At 32.2% G+C, this 21,546-nt stretch overlaps 1 protein-coding gene across 4 annotated transcripts in view; it reads left to right on the top strand.

Moving 5' to 3' along the window:
* The window catches only part of lrch4 (leucine-rich repeats and calponin homology (CH) domain containing 4), a 156,687-nt gene that overhangs the window by 55,427 nt on the left and 79,714 nt on the right, over positions 1–21,546 (top strand). For 3 of the 4 annotated variants that reach the window (XR_012382771.1, XM_021478134.3, XM_009303554.5), the window contains exons 9-12: positions 1,678–1,736; positions 8,857–8,991; positions 11,023–11,109; positions 11,404–11,455. The exons of the other annotated variant lie outside the window; for it this stretch is intronic. Coding sequence is in view for 2 of the 3 variants with exons in the window: in XM_021478134.3 (XP_021333809.2) it covers positions 1,678–1,736; positions 8,857–8,991; positions 11,023–11,109; positions 11,404–11,455 (333 nt within the window). In the remaining variant the exon portion in view is untranslated. The remainder of the gene's footprint in view (positions 1–1,677; positions 1,737–8,856; positions 8,992–11,022; positions 11,110–11,403; positions 11,456–21,546) is intronic. 4 annotated transcript variants of the gene reach the window in all.

Below are 21,546 nucleotides of genomic sequence, written 5' to 3'. Positions count from 1 at the left end.
CTCATACCCTCATACAGTACAATAAATGCAATATCTCAATGTCATTTTACAGAAACCCTTTGAAATTACAAAAATAACTGCTGAACGTGATAAATATTATTATACATGTTGTCTGTCCAATGATGAACCACCTCAACACAAAACCCTTTTAGTTTTTTTGTTTTTAAAGCCTGATTTAGAAAGTGTATAATTTAGATCTGTATGCTCCATCAAACTGCAGATAGTTTTGATTGTTATCAGGCACGCAGAGTTTAACTGGTCAATGTCAACTGTGAAAAACATAATCTATGAAATGCTTATTATACACCGCTGTGAGTCTACCTTCAAGCTTTGCTTCAGTTGCTTGATGCGTGGTCTGGTGAGCGCTGGCACACACACATATTATGTATATTATATTCCTCCATATGTTTTCATCAAAGTTGTTCACAATACTTATCCATCCACAGAAAATGTTATGTAGTCAAATGTGTAAACGTTTAGCTGCGGTTCACGCTTCTGCCTTTTTTTAGACCATATGGGGCACAGCATGTGTATTTGGACATAACTCAGGTTTTTGACCACACTTCGTTATTATTGTTCCTTTATTCGTTTGCTGGAAATTAGAACTGAATTTAGAAATAGTTTTGAAACAAATCTTTGCGCTTAACAAACAAAATTATTTATTTTTAAGGCTAATTGATGTCTGTGCACAAAGGTTTCCCTATCCACAAGAGCGAAAGTGAAAGTAGATCATTTATCTCTCATTCTCACGCTGTAGATGCTCTGTTTAACTGTTTTCTTGCTAGTAAAGCGCTCAGCTTTTCCACTTACAAAGTCTGTCATGTAAATAGCAAATGCGTTATAGCGACTCTTAAAGGGAATGGGAGATGAGACTCTGATTGGTTTATTTTCAAAACACACCTATAACTCATTAAGAGAATAAGCTCAACCCTTTTAGACCATGCGCCACGGATTTCTCCGTCCTTGTATTAGCAAAAGTGGATTCTGACACGTCCTTAATGCTTTGCGCCCTGCACTTTGGACTTTGTGCATGGATCGTCAAAATAGAGCCCTAGGTGTGAAAGCACCCTAATTTTAGACAAGCTGTCATTAAAAATGTTTCCAAAAATATTATTATTTCATGATTCCTTAATAAAAAGTTCAAAAGAACAGCCTTTTTTGTTTATAATTATATTTTTGTAGCAATATATATATATATATATATATATATATATATATATATATATATATATATATATATATATATATATTTTTTTTTTTTTTTTTTTTTATTTTATTTATTTATTTTTTTTTTACTGTCATTTTTCATCAGTTTTTTAATTGAATGTATCTTTAAATACTTATTGATTTAGGAGTATTCATCTTGCAAATTCATTCATTATTTTCTTTTTGGGTTAGTCCCTTTATTAATCTGGGGTCGTCACAGCAGAATGAACCACCAACTTATCCAGCATATGTTTTACACAGCGGATAACCTTCCAGTTGTTTCCCATCACTGGGAAACATCTATACACATTCACATTAACACTCATACACTACGAATTTTAGCTTACCCAATTCCCTTATAGCGCATGTGTTTGGACTTGTGGGGTAAACCGGAGCACCCGGAGAAAACCCACGCCAACACTGGCATCTTGCAAACATTAAGGCAATTTATTTTACTTCTCTCCCTGCCAGGAAAAGAGTGAAAGTTTGGTCAGCACACCATCCCAGAGCCCCGAATCTACAGGCAGCAGGTGAGCACTGATATGACCTTTTCCACCCTTTACAAACACACAACACACACATGACACTGAGTAATAGTTCACCCAAAACTGTCATTTACATTTTGCAAACCTAAAAAAACTCAATAATGTTTGGAACCACTTGTGAGTAAACAATAAGTAATTTTTTTTTTTTTTTTTGTGTGAACTCCCTCTTTAATAACGCCTGTTAATATACTTAAAGTGGCGGATATCCGAACAGAAGAATTGTAATTGTATCGTTTACCTAAACCTGTAAGCATTCAGGTAGAAGTCATGTAAAACAGTCATATAAATGCATGTTAGAGTAACTGACCAGCCTATTAGATTAAACATTTGAATTTACGAACACAAGAAACTCTTATTTATGTGCACAAATGCAGTATGTGGTTAGTTCCTTGTGTTAGACGTGCTTGTTCTACAGAAGTTGCTCATTCTTTCAGCTTGATCTTGATCTGATATTTTAAGAATCTGCGAGACAGATGGCACACTTTCATTCCAAGTCTCCAATATTTTTTTTGTCATATTCTTTTTGTCATGTAGACATGGCACATTCAAACTAGACAATACAGGAAACACTGACATAACAAAGAGTGGCCAACATTTGAATGCATTTGAATACAGCTGGGAAAGATCAGTTCTCATTCTGGATGGGCATGATAAATAAAGGAGAGGGAGGCATTGTACTGTCTCATGGCAGCAGGCCGGAACATTTCCAGTAGGTCTTCTGGAAGACTGGAATTAGCCAGCAAAAAAGACAGAGAGGCTCGCCAAGACAGAGAAGATATGCAGTGTTGTTCATTGTAATGACTAAAATACACAGGTATATATATAAGAAATAGACCTTTAGAATTACACAACAACATTGTTTGTCCTCTTCCTGTGTAAATTGAAGGTTATGGCGACTTCCTTCAGTTGATTATAATGCGTGTTTAAACAGTCTCTTAATTAAAGTGTGCTGGATCCCTCTTCCACTTTGATTGCGCAAGGTCAATCTGTGAGGGAGTGCTGGGAAAAGTCAACACTGAGCTTCCTCCCACAGTTTTAGTGAAATCTAGTATCTTGTCATCGCTGAGTGAACTCATCTGCTTTATTCAACAATAAAACTGCAGCCAGATATAATATCTGCTCTTTTTATTGACAGAAACATGGTCTAATACCCTTTTGCCCTCTCCCATGATTAATTCTATTACTATTGGGATCTAAATAATGTCAAAAAGGGTAATAATATTACTTTAAAAATAAATAAGTTAACAACAACAATAACAACATGTGATTGTTAGTCTCTTGCATCCTGTAAGGGCTGCACAATTTATTCAAATGTAAATACATGTATTGTAAATGTAATGTAATGTTAGTGTAATGCAATATAAAAAAAAGTAATGTATGTTTTTGTTTACAATGAGTAGCTCCCGATTAAGTTTTGAGTGACTCAGTTCCCTATAAATGCTTCTTCAAATGTATTTAAAGGTGTAGTTCATGCAAAAATGAAAATTCTTCTGTCAGCATTTACTCACGTTTCACTTTTCACAAACCTGTCTTTCTTATTTCTGTCATACACAGTCAGATAATTTAAAGAAAGCTTGAAACCTGTAACCATATATACTGTATTTCCTACTGTTAACAGTTAAAGATTTTTTGTGTTCAATATTAAAGGTTAATAAGGTTTAACATATTGTGGTTAATAGTAAGTATTTAGATTTTTTGAGCAAACTATTCCTTTAATTTGATATATTATATTATATTATATTATATTATATTATATTATATTATATTATATTATATTATATTATATTATATTATATTATATTATATTATTATAAGTTTTATATGTATATATACATTTTTTCTACAAAATCATCACAATCATTCTGGAATTAATTGGTCACCCTTCACTTATTTCAAAGCTGTTTGGGTTCTGTTGAACACAGAAGAAGAAGATATTTTGAAGAGAGCTGGAAACCAGTAACCATTAACTTCCATAGTGTTTTTCTTTATGTACTATGAAATTCAGTGGTTACAGATCTTCAGCTTTGTGTTCAGTAGAATAATAAAAAAAGCAACCCAACAGTGAGTAAATTTTTATTTTTGGGGAACTATCACTTTAAAATCTGTTAATATACTTGAAAAGGAATTAATCCTAACATAAGGATTCCATCGCCCATTGTGACAAATTAATGTGATTAAAGTATTGCTGATTTTTTTTTTTTATTACCATTAACTGATATACTTTTTTCTACATTCTACAGCAATACATTACTCCCACTGTTCTTTGAACTTGTAGACATCAAGTAATTATTAAATTTGCGGTAACCCTTTATTTTGATGGTACATTTGAGTAGTAGTAAACTGTCTGCTTAATATCTGCTGATACTGCTCCTTCAACAGACATTTAACTGACTATAAGAAACTTTGCAAGTACATGTCAACTTACACTAACCCCAACCCCAACCCAACAGTCTACTTACAATCTAATGAGAATTAGTTAGCATGCAGATGCAATGTAACTTAAATTCAACAACCCATTAAAATAAAGTGTGACCATATTTGCTAACGAAAAGAAACAATTAAAAAAAAAATGATTATATTTTTCAGTCAGATTTAAAGTCGTCAGTTCAAGTTGCAGAAGGTCACAGCAGTCTGTAGATTTGGGGCAGTCAATGTAGGCTGATTTCATTCAAAATATTTAGTGCAAGATGAGCACAGCCTCTAGTTTTGCTTTAGACAATGTCCATGCGATTCAAGGATTTCTATCATTCTTGATGAATTGATACAATTCAGTCATGTTTCCCCCAGCAACAATCTACATGTCTGTGTCTGTAGCAGCTTCGAAATATCTAGATTGTGATCTTTTATTTTACGAGGCTTAGTTTTCGTTTCTCTGTAACCTTTTCAGCAAGTGAATAGATTTCTATTTGAAATTATGTTGGAAGGTCATGTTGTCTATTCCAGCCTTATGATAAATCTCATACAACTTGTTTAGAAACAGGTGTGTTATTAAAGGGACAGTTCACCAAAAAATGAAATTTGCTCACCATCAAATAGTTCCTCACCTTTATGAGTTTAATAAAGAAAAGAGTTTTCTGTTAAACACAAAAGAAGATATTTTGAAGAATGCTATAAGCCAGTAAACATTGAATTCTATAGTAGACTATGAAAGTCAATGGGTACTGCTTTGTAATATTTAAAAAAAACAAAAACAAAAAAAACTTATTTTGTGTTCAGCGGAACGTAAATAGGTGAAGTAAATAATGACAATGTTCCATTTTGGGTGAACAATCCCTTTAAGACTGTCACTGTTACCAAACCAGGCACATAAGTTTTACCTGCTGACTAATTATAAAAGACAAAGAAGTCCCTTAGACTTAAATTAACACTAGTCATATAGGGAGCATACAATAATAGGCTTCTGTGACTGCAGCCAATAAGTAATCATCCAGAACACACTAGAAACTGCACAGTAATGACTAAATACCACAATACAGTTAAGCAACCACCCATAACACCCTTGCCTAGTCTTGGCGTTTTAAAAGTGTAGTACACCTTAAAACGTATCCCATAATTTACTCTATTTCCTCAAGCCATTCTTGATGTATATGAATTTTCTTTTAAATAAACACAGAAGTATGTAATAACGTGGCTCTTGTAATAGTAGTAAATGGTGTCCGAGTTTTTAAAGTAATCCACATGACTCCAGTGCTTTAATGAATGCCTTCTGAAGCAAAGCAAAGGGGTTTTGTAAGAAAAAATATCTATATTTACTGTGAGACTTTGAAAAACTATTATCACTGGCTTCCAAGAACTGGCATAAACACATTCTACGAGTCGAGTGGGGATGTAAGTGAAACAGAAGCTAAATTGAGAATTAACGCCTCCCTCTGGCAAGAGTTTTGGCAGGATTTATTTTGGCTTTACTGTAGATTTGTACTGCAGCACTATCTGTCTTACACTCATGTGTCTATCTAGGATAGCCAGTTACACATCTGTGTTCATCAGTAATCATCATAGCTATTGCTGTCAGGGTCAGGGTTATCTTCATACCTTGTAATTTGACTGTTTCATTAATGAGCACAGAAGTTGACAGAGACCATTGAGAGGAAGGAAAAAAAAAACAGGGTGCATAGTTGAAAAAAGATAAAAAAAAAACGTGTACTGACACTACTTAAACCACTTTTTGTATCTCACATCCACCAAGCTATCGAGTATGCTTTGATTACACCTTTTCTCTTTAAAAAAAAAAAAAAAAAAGATGCTTTTTTATTGCCATCACTTATTGTCAACATGACCAAACACTAAAAACTGTAGCAATCAAGACGTTTTTAACAATTCAAAACACATTCTTATATTTGCAGAAAGATGACATTTTCACATTTGACCAACATTGTTAAATGAATATCATTCAAAATCTTAATTTGTAGTTATTATAAATATTAAATACAGTGAATCCACTCTGTCAAACATATATGTTAATTAACGGTTTCCATATTTTGTGGTTCAACCAGTGTTTTCTGTTTATTTATTGTTGTGAATTGCATTATGGGATGTTGATCTCTGCTCTGTCGACTTTTGATGTGGAAAATTCTACCTTTTTCACTTCAGGGCCCACTTTTTTTTTCCGATTAATTTTTGAGGGGCTTCCTGTCTAAGATTTTCTCTAAGATTTTTGTATAAAAAGCTCATTTAAACCTTTATTCATTAACAAATATTATATTATATTATATTATATTATATTATATTATATTATATTATATTATATTATATTATATTATATTATATTATATTATATTAAATTATTATAACAAATATACAATTGAAGTCAGCATTATTATTTTATAAAAAATTAAAGACTGCTTTTATTTTATATTCTCCAGAAGAAAAAAATATTATCAGACACAATGTGAAAATGTCTTAGGTCTTTTTAACATAATTTAGGAAATATTTAAAAAAGAAAAACATAATTCAAAAGGTGTTTATTAGTTCTGACTTCAACTGTATATTATACAATTCTTGTGTCTTCTATTATTTTCTATTATCTGCATTTTATTTTTAAAAAATCTTTAAATGTAATTATATATAAAACAAACTATTTTATATGTAATTTTATTTATTTATTAATTTATTATTTTTTTAAACATACAGAGATTCAAAAAGAACCAAAGGTAAACAGGGATATTGCAAAAGATCAGCTTCTACTTTAAACTGGACCGACATCTACTATTAAATATATAAAAAATATACAGACAAATGTAAAATACAGTAAAACACCCTAAATCTGTTGAAATGTGTCAATCTGATGGCGGTTGAGTTTGCAGCTAGATATTACTGGATAAAGATCACTGACAGGAACAATTAACAGCTCCACCAGAGTGCGTCTGAAGCTCATGTTCATTCTTCATTCTATGGCAGAAACACCATGCATTTACCCTTGCTCCTGTATGAGCTCGCGTCCGTTATAAAACACTCACAGGACATTAATTTGGACAACTAAGCAGATATATGAAATAGTTCACACAAAGAGATTCTTTCACTTTCACTTCATGCATAGTTTATGAATGAACAGATATGCATAGTTGCAGACGCGATCATGAGGCTGTTTTTGTGCCCAATTTGAAGTGATCAATCAGAGAACAGGAAAAAGCATATTACTTTGATCATTTGATCATTTAGTTCATTATAATGAAATCCAAAAGTGATAGTATAATATTGAGTTAATTTTTAATCTTGCGGCCCATCTGCAGGGTCGCTGAGGTCCACTAGTTGAGAATTCCTGATATTATGTATCAGAAATAGCTTTGTAAAATAACAGAAAATGTGCTGCAGTTTATTACAGGGTGTTTGTGGCGTAGTATACAACACCAAACCAGACAATATAGCACTTCATTAAAAATGTTCAGAAAAGTCACTTTTCCAACTTTTTAGAGTTGTTTTAAGTTCAGTTGTTGGAGGAAAGATTTTCCACAATGTAATTCAAAAGCATAAATAAACAGGGTAAAATTAAAAACATAAATAAAAAAAAAAAACAGAAAACTGCTCATTTACGGATATATTTTGGAGTGCATCTATTATTAACACAATCACAACAAACAGTGAGTATTATTGTGAGTTATTGTTTTTTTCACTCACTGCCTTCAGCTTATTCCCTGATTTATCAGGAGTGGCCACAGCAGAATGAATTACCAGTTGTTCTTGTTTAAAAAGGTTTTTATTTTACAAGATTTAGATTTAAGAAAATCTGACGGTTGACATTTTTTTTTGCCACACTTTCACAAAACATGGCCCTATGTTGTAGCCATTTATTATATAAATATATATATATTTTTATACTTGCTTTGATATGAGATATCAATAGGTCTTGCCAAGAATACATTTTTATATCTTTTACACAAAAAAAAAATATATATACAGTTGAAGTCAGAATTATTAGCCCCCTTGTTTATTTTTTCCCCAATTTGTGTTTAACGGAGAGAAGATTTTATTAACACATTTCTGAACATAATAGTTTTAATAACTCATTTCTAATAACTGATTTATTTTATATTTGCCATGATGACAGCACATAATATTAGACTAGATAGTTTTCAAGACACTTCTATACAGCTTAAAGTAACATTTAAAGGCTTAACTAGGTTTATTAGTTTGCAGGTTAAACTAGGCAGGTTAGGATAATTAGGCAAGTTATTGTATAATGATGGTTTGTTCTGTAGACTATCGAAAAAAAAATAGCTTTAAGGGGCTAATAATTTAGAAATTAAAACGGTGTTTAAAAATTAAAAGCTGCTTTTATTCTAGCTGAAATAAGAAGTTAGGGTTAGGGTAAGACAAAAAAGAAAAAATATTATCAGGCATACTGTGATTTTTATTTATTTATTTTTTGCTGTTAAACATCATTTGGAAAGTATTAAAATAAAAATCCATGCATCCATCCATGCATCCATCCATCCATCCATGCATCCATCCATGCATCCATCCACCCATCCATCCATCCAGACAGACAATTTAATGTAGAAAATTATCACAACTTCTGTAAAAAAAAAGAAGCAAATTCAATGGTAACTTCTTGAGAAGAAGGTTTCAAGACCTACAATAATCTCACTCTCTAACCTTTTTCTTACAGGATATTTGTGATTGGAGATGGTTCAGACTCCGGTTCACCATCTAGTCCTACTTTAGAGGAGAAAAGGAGACCTGGAAACCTGCTGATCTGGCAGGAGAGAGAGCGAGCCCAGCAACAGAGAGACAGAGCCAGCACGTGAGTAAACCATGAAATAAACCAGTCCAGAAAATGTGTAATTCAAACATGAGTTAAAAGATTATGTAACCTTGAAAAGTAGGGGTGGGAAATTGATCCTAATATTAATTGGATTGATATCAAAGTTGGTATTCGACCGATACTATCTAAAAGACATTAGTTTTATTTTTTTCTAATATACACTGATATACATTGCTTCCCCTACATTAAAGTGCATGGGACTATGTGGCATTTTAGCTGCTATGAATGAGAGATGGCAGTATGAACGAAGAATATCATATGGAGATTTTTTTTACGTTTGTAACTGTGTGTGCAAGAATACATTTTAAAATGTTTGTTGTCTAAAGCACATTTTGTGCTGTTATTAGTTTGTTTTAAATGATTAGAGAGAAATCGTGTTGTGTTAGGCTATTACAATATTCTTTATTGAGGAAAAACACACAAAGAAGAATAAGAAATGCAACCCAAATGAAAAAAAAAAAATTAAGTATTATCATGCACATTATTCTAATGCTTTTATTTAAAGATAAATACAAATGAAGGTTACAGAAATTTTAATATTAGAAACTCTGAAATTAAATAATAATAATACTTGTTATTTATTATTATTATTATTATTATTATTATTATTATTTTGAAACTTTAAGGATCTGAAACGTTAAGATTAGAAACTCTAAAATAATAATAATATTGATAATAATAATAATAGTAATTATTGTTTATTATTATTATTTATTATTTTTATGAAACTAAGAATCAGAAATTTTAAGATTAAAAACTCTAAAATTAAATAATAATAATAATACTGGTTTATTATTATTATTATTATTATTATTATTATTATTATTATTATTTAATTTTATAGTATTTGCATCTTTAAATTTCTGATTCTTAGTTTCATAATAATAATAATAATAATAATTAACAATAATAATAATAGTTTCTAGTCTTAAAATTTTCAATTCGTAAAGTTTCATAATAATAATAATAATAATAATAATAATAATAATAATAATAATAATAATACTGGGCGAGACAGTGGCGCAGTGGGTAGTGCTGTCGCCTCACAGCAAGAAGGTCGCTGGGTCGCTTGTTTGACCCGGCTTAGTTGGCGTTTCTGTGTGAAGTTTGCATGTTCTCCCTGCCTTCACGTGGGTTTCCTCCGGGTGCTCCGGTTTCCCCCACAGTCCAAAGACATGTGGTACAGATGAATTAGGTAGGCTAAATTGTCCATAGTGTATGAGTGTGTGTGTGAATGTGTGTGTGGATGTTTACCAGAGATGGGTTACGGCTGGAAGGGCATCCGCCGCATAAAAACTAGCTGGATAAGTTGGTGGTTCATTCCGCTGTGGTGACCCCAGATTTATATAGGGACTAAGCCGACAAGAAAATGAATGAATGAATAATAATACTTGTTTATTATTTTTGTTGTTGTTGTTTATTATTATTATTATTATTTATTTTATTTTATTATTATTAATATGAAACTATGAATATTTAAATTACAAACTATTATTATTAAAATTATTATTATTATTCTTATTATTATTACTATTATTATTATCATTATTTATATTATTTAATTTGAAAGTGTCTAACATCAACGCAGAGTTATGAGATAAGGTTTGTGTATTGTGGGGTTTGTTTGTTTCATTTGGTAATACTTTGGATGTCATACTGTCAGGGTGTTTCCTAAAATTAAATTAAAGAAAAAGAACAGTATACTGCTGGGCCTTAGAGTTGATGCAGCAGTTGAGTCATGCAAAGCAATAAAAAATCTGCTAGAGGACATGCTATTTCTTTGCTGAGAGTTTGTCGTCACAGACATTGTGGTTGTAAAGGAAACCACTGTTACCTGCTGTCATGCGTCTTTACTTCATTAGTGTCCTAAAGCCTGTTTAAAGTTTTGAATTACTAGAAAGCACAGCCAGGGAAGCATCAGAACCACTCCTTTTAAATGATTCTATTTGTAAGAATAAAGTCTGGTGTTATCAGTAGGCTATTGACTAATAAGTGTTTGATGTCTTACAGTTTGCAGAAGATAACTGTAAAAACAGGAAGTAGCTCAGCGGCGGTGACGACGACAGCAAAGCACGGAGGAACAGGAAGCTTTTCAGGGTAAGAGTGGAGCAAATGGTTTGCATATGCATTTGTGTGTTCTCTTTGTATGCATGCTGGGGTTAACAGTTTGTTGTGGTAATCTCTGTCAGATACCATATTACTAGCACTGATGAACAGCTAAATAATAATAATAATAATAAAAACTGTATTTATAAAGAAATAGTTCAACTTTTTTAAACGTTGATGAAGTGGTTAATGCTGATTGTGTTCTTTTTGTTGTCTAGATTTCAGCTGTCAATATGCTTTAGTAGTTTTGCGACTTGTTTATTTTTGGTCTCTGTGTCCCTCTAGTGGTGATTCAGATAGCAGTTCTCCACCTAATGGCCTGAAACAGAGATGTGCAGTGAGTCCCCCACACACACTTACACGAATATTTATTTATTTATTTATTTTTGTTTACTGGGACCTTTTCATATGCACAATACATTTTGGTCACGCTTTATTTTGATGATCCATTTGGTGAATTTAAATTGCATTGAATCTATAACAATTAGTTGTTATGTAGATGCAAAGTAGACTAGTAAATTGGTGTTGGGGTTAGTGCAAGTTCACATGTCCTTACAAAGTTTCTTATATTCAGGTAAATGTCTGTTGAAGGAGCATTATCAACAGATATTAAGCAATTGGTCTAATACTTCTTAAATGGACCATCAAAATAAAGTGTTGCCTGCATTTAAATTACTCTCTGCACTAAGGTTACTCTTTACTTGTTACTCTTTGCAACTAAGGTGGTTGTATTAGTTAATGTTAGTTAATACATTTACAGACATGAACAAGTCATCCATTGTTACTTTGTCAACTCACGGTGCATTGACTAATGTTAACAAGCATCAATTTGGATGTTAATAATGCATTAGTAAGTGTTGAACTTTGGTTAATTAATGCTGAACGAGTTATGTTCTTTTTAATAAATGCATTAACTAATGAACGTTATTGTAAAGTGTGTTCATATTTTATTCTGTAAAAATGCTAATTATATGGCCATACCCCTAAACCCAACCCTCACAGGAAACCTGTGGCAAATTTTGAATGTCAGAAGACCCCGTGTTGTATGATTTTTAAGCATTTTGAATTACAAGGACATCAGGCATGTCCCCATAAACCACCTTAAGAGAGAACAACCCATGACATTTTGCAGAAAAAGGTCCTTGTAAACCACCAAAACCACTACACACACACACACACACACACACACACACACGCATACTTGTTTTTGTGCATTGTGGGGGTCACCTGTCACGGTGGTTACGTAATGGGGACCGCCCTTTCTGATGATGTTAGAGACATAAAAAAAATAGTTTGCCACACAAAAACACAAACTATTTCATAAAATCACTTCAGATTTTGGATATTCCGCAATTTTATTTTTAGACCTGACACAGTGGTCACTTGTGGGGACATTTCAGGTTTTGTGTAGAAGTGGGGTCCGCCACATACACAACCGATTTTTAGACAAAGTGGGGACCAATTCTACACACACTTTACTGGTTTTGAGACAAAGTAAGGACCAGTTCCAGATACACATTACCGGTATTGAGTCAAAGTAGGGACCAGGTCTACACACACATTACTGGTATTGAGTCAAAGTAGGGACCAGGTCTACACACACATTACCGATATTGAGTCAAAGTAAGGACCAGATCTACACACACATTACCGGTATTGAGTCAAAGTAAGGACCAGATCTACACACACATCACTGGTTTTGAGTCAAAGTAGGGACCAGATCTACACACACATCACTGGTTTTGAGTCAAAGTAGGGACCAGATCTACACACACATTACCGGTATTGAGTCAAAGTAAGGACCAGATCTACACACACATTACCGGTATTGAGTCAAAGTAAGGACCAGATCTACACACACATCACTGGTTTTGAGTCAAAGTAGGGACCAGGTCTACACACACATTACTGGTATTGAGTCAAAGTAGGGACCAGGTCTACACACACATTACCGGTATTGAGTCAAAGTAAGGACCAGATCTACACACACATTACCGGTATTGAGTCAAAGTAAGGACCAGATCTACACACACATCACTGGTTTTGAGTCAAAGTAGGGACCAGATCTACACACACATCACTGGTTTTGAGTCAAAGTAAGGACCAGATCTACACACACATTACCGGTATTGAGTCAAAGTAAGGACCAGATCTACACACACATCACTGGTTTTGAGTCAAAGTAGGGACCAGATCTACACACACATCACTGGTTTTGAGTCAAAGTAAGGACCAGATCTACACACACATTACCGTTTTTTAGTTAAAGCAAGGACCAGTTCTACACACACATTACCGTTTTTTAGGCAACGTGGGGATCAGATCAGCACCCTTACTAATATTAAATTTTAAACCTCAATCAAGTAATTTGACAGTAAACTGCTTTAGAATTTTCATTTGAAGAGCAGGTCAGTTTATAAAAAATGTAATTTGAATACAGAAGGAACCTCAAGATCCAAACAGGAAATGGCCCAGAATAGATTTAATAAATGTTATATTTATTATAAATAATTTCCACAAAACCTTTAAACACAAAAAACAGTAAACACAAAATCCATGAAACTCTCTTGCATGTCTAAAAGCAGTTCTCATTGGGTATAACAAGCTTCCACATAACTCTTCCATGTCTGTATACACATTTAGTTAAGTGCAATAGCAAATAATATTAAACGGTAAGCTGTCTATGGAGGATGAGGAGTTCTTGCACTTTACCTAAGTTATCTTCCTTTGAGTCTGAAGATGAATGAAGGTCTCAGGGGGTTAGAGTGAGATGAGGGCAAGTAATTAATAATATAATGTACATTTTTGGGTAAACTCTTAAAACCCACCAGTATGTTCTATTTCTGTTTCTGTCGTATTTTAACTATTTGAAAAAAAAAAAAAACATTAAAAATATTTAAAAATATATTAATAAAGGACTGAACCCCACAAATGCACAGAGACCTTCATCATATAACCAAGCCACCAAAACTCCAAATAGACATCATTTGTTAAGCATTAACTCTACATTAATAGTAAGCAGTTTATAAACACAGCTAGATGCTCTTTTGTTGACTTATAAGCATGTGTGATGTGCTCAATTTTTGTGTTTTCATACTTTGTTTATAATTCATTTTTCATTACTAAATGAAGTATTGCATTATTTACAAACTGTCTAAGAATAATTGGTGTTTTTTAAGATCATTAAGAATGAGTAAATTTATACATTTACTATTCAGGCATATAATCAGGGCAAAAAAAAAAAAAAAAAGAAAATCCAATCGGTTCACTCTGAGCAGAATTTATATTTTTTCGGTTCTGTTCTTGCGTTCCTTAATAGACAAAATATTCCGAAAACAGTTTTCTAGAAAAAAAAAACAAAAAACAAAAAAACTTTATTTAATTACAAAGTATTGCAGGGCTCTAGAGTGCTCTGTTTTTTAATGGTGCAACTAAAAAATCTATACAAGGGGTAAGATTAAATGAATTTTCAATAAGTATCATTAAAGATATATTTATAATATGAACTTGCTTTTGGTTATTGATTGACACGCTGTTTAAAGGTGCTACACACAGCCCCACTCCTTGGTATCGAGCGCAGGCCCGGCGCTACATTTAGATGTTGTATAATATGAAATAGCAGTAAAATTATAAAAATTGTTATGAAATAGTTTTTCAGTTATGTAGCCGAATAAAAATATTTAGTACACTGCACAGTGCAATTATTATTTAAATTTATTATATCCATTATTATTAATATTAGTAAAATCTTTTTTAAAAATTTACTTTAGGCTATACTGCTATTTGCTCATGCAAAATTAAACACCAGAAAATATATCGTAGGCCTATATTAAGAGCTAAATTACAGTTAGCATCATAATTAGTTCAATTATGTGCTGTAGGCTATTGATTGACCAACACCCCCTGTATACAGTTTACACACTGCAGGTCTACAGTTCTGATGTGTATTTTGAATTACTTGTTTTAAATGACAGTAAGACATGCTATATTTAGTTTTTATAGTAAAATATACATTATAATCCAGTACAAAGTAAAATAATATTTATTAGTGGCCTATTGGCAGCGTATAGCCGTTAAGCTTATAGTCTAAGCATGTCATTTTATTATTATTAACATAAATTACAAAGTAGCATCCTTATGATTTTATTTCGTTTCTGTATATTTTTATCAAACGAAAAATGCAATGAGTTATACTTTGGTTTTAATTTTATTAGAAATTTAATAGCCGATTAGGCAACACTACTTCTACATGTCATTGGCTCTGATTGCGTTTTTTACAGATAACCTATTTACAAAGATTTTTATTAAACAAGTGCACTACCACAAGATATTTTTGTAGGTGTAAAAATCTAAAAAGTATCATTATCATATTCTTGCCTTATTCATCTTTAATATAAATATAAAATTTAACACATTCATTGATTAAACTAGGGATGCTAACGATTACTCGATTGATTTATTGTCGGCAACCCTTTAAAACCGATAGACCTTATCGATGACCGATTAAGCATGGGCATTTAATAAGTTATGCTTTGCTCTTTGAGATGCGTCCACGATTTCACACATTACATAATCAAGTGTGCGCAGTTTAGGCTACGTTACCCTATGGAGTCGTGCACTCTCTTGACTTTGCATATTGGTTATGCACATATTGGTCATACCTATTATGCTCAGATCTCGTTTATCCGCTGGTGCTGCCATTAATCCGCTGGTCAAGTAATCAAAAAGTAGGCTACATGACGTTTAATTATGGGCAGGTTATTAAGACCAAACATTGGTTGTGCAAACTGTATTACGTTCTCTAAAATTTTAAAGTGTTTTAAGCTACATTATCTTTTATAGACTGGCATAGGCCTAAATACGCATCACGGCCAGACATTTATAGTTTATATAAAAACGAGCGTCACCGTCGCATTTGTTCACATGCTTTAAATTAATGCCTTTTGTCTCCCAAATTCATATAATAAAGAGAACGATAAAATAACATTATTAACCGTTTAACTGTAAACATTTCTGTTCAGAACGATTAAAGTTGATCTTTTTTTTTCGGTTTTCGTTTCTGTTCCTGAAAAATGTCATTTGATTCTGTTTTTCGTTTCCGTTCCTTGAACCGGTTTGGAGCCCTGCATATAATACGTTTTTCTGCATGTTAATTAATGCTTTATTAACTCAACTTCATGCAGTTTTGAGATCTAATCTAAAGTGAGGAATATTGATGCTTTAGAAAATCCCTTATAAATGACAATTAAAGGCTCAGAATCATTCATTTATTCATTTATTTTCATTTTGGTTTTCTCTCTTTATTAATTCGGGGTCGCAACAGCGGATTGAACCACCAACTTATCCAGCACGTTTTTATGCAGCGGATGCCCTTCCAGCTGCAACCCATCCCTGGGACACATCTATACACATACACACTTATTCACGCTCATTTACTGCGGACCATTTTAGGCTACCCAATTCACCTGTACCGCATGTAGGAGCACCTGGAGGAAACCCACACCAACACAGGGAGAACATGCAAACCTTACACAGAAATGCCAACTGACCCAGCCAGGGCTCGAACCAGCGACCTTCTTGCTTTGAGGTGACAGCACTACCTACTGTGTATCAAATAAACAATAAGTATTTGCAATCGTACCTAAACAAATACAATTACTGTAAATTTTAAACATTGCTGAATAACAGGAGTGTCGAAATACAACATCATTTGATAAAACAACAATATAATAATTTAACAATACATTACGTGTAAAGCAATTTTATATTTAGACAAGATTGCAATGATTTACTTTTCATTTGATACAGTTTCATTTGAGCATCTTGTAATAAGTAGAAATTAATAGTAATTTTTTTCCTGTATATAATGTAACTGAGCCTTATATTGTCATTTATAATGGATTGATAAAGCATGAATAGCCCTCGCTTTAGATTAGATCACAAAACTGCATGAAGTTGAGTTCATATATATATTTTTTTTCCATTAATTTCAAGATACACAAATGAAACTATCTAATGAAAAATAAATCTTTGCAATCTTATCAAAATATAAAATTACTGTACAGTGCAAACATCACAGAAACACTGAAATGAATATTGTCATATTGTTAATTGTTGTTTTGAAATGATGTTGTATTTTTATTTTGCAATGTTTAAACTTTACAGAATTTTTTAATAAGATTGCAAAGATTTATTGTTCATTAGATACTGAGCCTTAAATTGACATTTATAAGGGATTTATCAACTATAAACAGTCCTTAGGTCACAAAACTGCATGAAGTTGTGTTATTATAGCATTTACTAACACACATGGTTACAATTACTATATGCCTGAATATAACATGCATAAATGCTCATTTAAAATAGTTTATTAATCATTAAAAACCACCAACTACTCTTAAATACAAATAGTTTGTAAATAATGCAATACATAATATAGTAATGAAAAATGAATCAGTAACAAAGCATGAAAATACAATTAAGTCAAGTCAAGAATACAGCGTTTGAAGCTGTATTTATAAACTGCTTCCTAAAGTCTATTAATGTAGAGTTAGTGCTAAACTAATGATGTATAGTGTATACTTACTATAAAAGTGTTATTCAGATTTTTTATCTAAAGAGCCGAGATTCAGTTTTTAATATAAAAATCCAAAGCTGACCAATCTCTGGTTTTTAGAGCCAATGGTTCAGCTTTCACCACAGCATGTACTTCCTGTTTGCTCCAGGATCTTCTCTTTATGGGACCTATGGGTGGTTAAAATATAAAAAAGAGGTTTTAGTTGCATAAATGTTCAGTCATTTTTACAACATGTGCTGTTATGTTAGTTTAATATTGTGATAGAAATTGCTAGAAAAATATGTCTTGCCTATTATTAAAAATACTTAAGATGGAGATGGATTAAAAAATACTTCCTATTAACTTCAAATCTGGTTTATGGGGTTACACTTTATTCCATAGTCCAGTTTAGACATTCTTCTAACTATGCGTAACTCTGCAACTACGTTAATTATCTCACCGTAAAGTATTATGTATTAGAGTATTTCAATAAGACTAACGCTCATCTGATTATCAGTAGAGTATTAGCAGACTGTTAGCTCAAGTTTAGCTCAAAACACTACACTGTAACACATATCTGTTCATTACCAGTTCCTGTATTTTGTGATTTACAAGTGTTTTTTTTTTTTTGTGGTGGTGAATTGCATTATGGGATGTTGATCTCTGCTCTGTGCACTTGATGTTGAAAATTCAACTCTACAGTTTAACAAAGTGACTTTTACTGACATTTTAGTAGTTTGAAATAATATAATGTATAAGAAATAATATATAGAGATAAATAAGTCTTTAGAAAAACAGAAAATGTACCGGCAGTTTATTACAAGGTTTCTGTAGCATAATATACAACAACAACCCAAACAAAAAGTCACTTTTTTTTACTTTTTAAGATTAAAAGTTGTTGGAAGAAAGATCAAGATCCCATAATGCAATTCAAAAGCAGAAACAAACAGATTTCATAAAAACAAATTATGAAAAACTGCTAATTTAATTATTATTACTTATTTTTATTAATTTTAGAGTGTAGAGTATTAGCTGACAGTTAAGGTTACCTCAATAAAACTGACTCTCATTGGTCTCAGTAAATAGTACAGTACAGCAGACTGTTAGGTTACGCTCAAAATTAGTACAATATGAATATAGTAGTAGTAGTAAAGTAAATTATTAAAATAAAGTGTAACCAGATATGCAATTAGTATATTTTTCCAAAGTATTTAGCAATATTGTTTAACTAACATGAAATGAGACATCAAGTGCAACTGTACTGAAATCATCATAGAAGTAATGTGCTTCTGTCCTGTTTTACCCTACATGTTATGTAAATGAGCTTGTGCATTTGGACTTGTACAATAACACAAGTCAGTCACAAATTAACTTTAATGATCATACCTCTCTTTTTTGTGAATGCTGGGTCTGCTTCACTATCTTCACAGACACTGTACCATGGTGATGATACTTGAGGGGACTCTGAAAGTAAAAATCAAGTCTGAGAGTTGACTTCTTTGCATAAAGCTTACCAAAATATTTATTTGATTTTGTGTTGTTCTTTTTAATGGGTAAAAGCGTGTGATGGTAGCTTAAAAATAGTTTTCAAACATAGCACATACATATCATGATAAAAATAAACATTCTGAAAAAAGAAAAATTCTGATCAGAAAAATAAATAATATTTTTACCTTTTAGATTGGACTTCACCTCCTCCAAAATCACGATCCACTGTAACTTTCTCTGAATGTAAAAACCCACACAAAAATACATCATTTAAAACAATATGGTATATGTTTGCAAATACAAATGTGTATATAACATCCAGAAAATCTGGCACTGTATTACATGTTTGTTTGTAAACCCACGATTTGATCAAGATTCCACCCTTTAAAATCTGCTGAGCGTCTGTTTTTAAGTCCCAGAAAAACTGAGTTGTGGGAACAGAGCAGTTCTCTTCTGCAGTCATACAGTCATAACTCACATACATATGAAGAGTTTGGTTGCAAAATGCGATAAACGGCATTTTTTGACATTTGGATTTTATTATTGGAAATCCCTGTTCAGATGTACCTTAATCTATGTGTGAATTGCTGCCATTAATAACATTTAAGAATGCACATTTTAGGCCAAGTACAAAACGTATTTTTTTTCACAAAACGCAATATCCGTCAGACCAGTTTCTTTACAAAGTGCGATATAACAGTTAGAGAGCGTTCAGGATGCGGCGCGAGCTCAGCATCCCCTGGGAAGAGAGTCATCGCCGGTGAAGTGCTCAGAGTTTGCTCATTGATTTAGCGATAGAAGATGAAGTCTTCAACTTCACAAAAAAATAATAAAAAGGCCACAAAAGTGGACCAGAATAAGATACTTCTGCGTCAACAATACACAAATGCAGCAGGGAACGAGTCTCCGCTGATGTCAAGAGAAGGCCTAGGAGCGCCTTTTTTCCTACTCCCCATCACAAGATACCTGTCTGCAAGTGTCCCTTATAAGTTTATTTTTTAAATAATTTCTTAAATGTAGCTGAGTAGCCTATCTGAAGATTTATTTATGTGGTTGCACCTATTATTTAAAATTAATTCTTGTTGTTGTTGATTTATTACAAAGGAACTTAAAGGGCACATGTTGTTATGGAGAAAACGGTTTAGCTTTTTCACAACCAAATAAATAAGCTATTATTATTATTACAGTGAAATAATTCATTAAATATGACATAGCGAGGCAAGTTTGTGTCACGGACTCAGCTCCGCCCGCTCTAATCATACAGGTTTGGTTTTCTGCAGCGGTGTGGAAGGAGCCGCCCTCCACTCTTTCTGTACCAAGCTAAAGGTCATTTATCTAACTAACTTAATCTTACTTATCAAACAAAACATTGATTCACTAGCTTTTGGTAATGGTATTAATGTAGTATAATATAGCCTAAGGTGGATGTAGCGTTTTGGAAAAAAAAAAAAAAAAGTTATGTTATGTAATGTTGTGTACATTCTGGCCAAATCTAACTTAGAATCTTATTATTATTAATCAATCTTTGCATATATTATCCCATGTTTGACAATGTGGGTTGGATTAATATGTAGCATTTTGGCATGTTTTTTTTATTTAATTATAGACATAAAATTAAATAAAAAATATCCTGGATTTGAAAATATTGTGTTCCTGGCCTTCACTGAGCTCAAGTTATAGTTTAATGTACAGAAATTGTGAATGAACTTGACTGTTGATGTCCTGAAAAATAATGTCAAAATTACCAACATTTTTTTAAATGGATATATCTCGTTCTGCAATGAAACTCTTTATATACAGTTGAAGTCAGAATTATTAGCCCCCCTGAATTATTAGACAGCTTGTTTATTATTTCCCCAATTTCTGTTTAACGGAGAGAAGATTTTTTTCAACACATTTCTAAACATAATAGTTTTAATAACTATTTCTAATAATCATTTCTAATAATGGACTTATTTTCTCTTTGCCATGACGACAGTAAATAATATTAGACTAGATATTCTTTAAGACACTTCTATACAGCTTAAAGTGAAATTTAAAGGCTTCACTAGGGTAATTAGGTTAACTAGGCAGGTTAGGGTAATTAGTCAAGTTATTGTATAACGATGGTTTGTTCTGTAGATTATCGAGAAAAAAATATAGCTTAAAGAGGCTAATAATTTTGTCCCTTAAACGGTGTTTAAAAAAATGTAAACTGTTTTTATTCTAGTCAAAATAAAACAAATAAGACTTTCTCCAGAAGAAAAAAATATTATCAGACACACTGTGAAAATTTCCTTGCTCTGTTAAACATCGTTTAGGAAATATTTAAAAAAGAAGAGAAAAATTCCAAGGGGTCTAATAATTAATACTTCAACTGTATATATATATATATATATATATAT

The sequence above is a fragment of the Danio rerio genome, chromosome 7 (genome assembly GCF_049306965.1).
Source record: "Danio rerio strain Tuebingen ecotype United States chromosome 7, GRCz12tu, whole genome shotgun sequence".
Lineage (NCBI taxonomy): Eukaryota > Metazoa > Chordata > Actinopteri > Cypriniformes > Danionidae > Danio > Danio rerio.
This window is presented reverse-complemented; position numbering and strand designations above follow the sequence as displayed.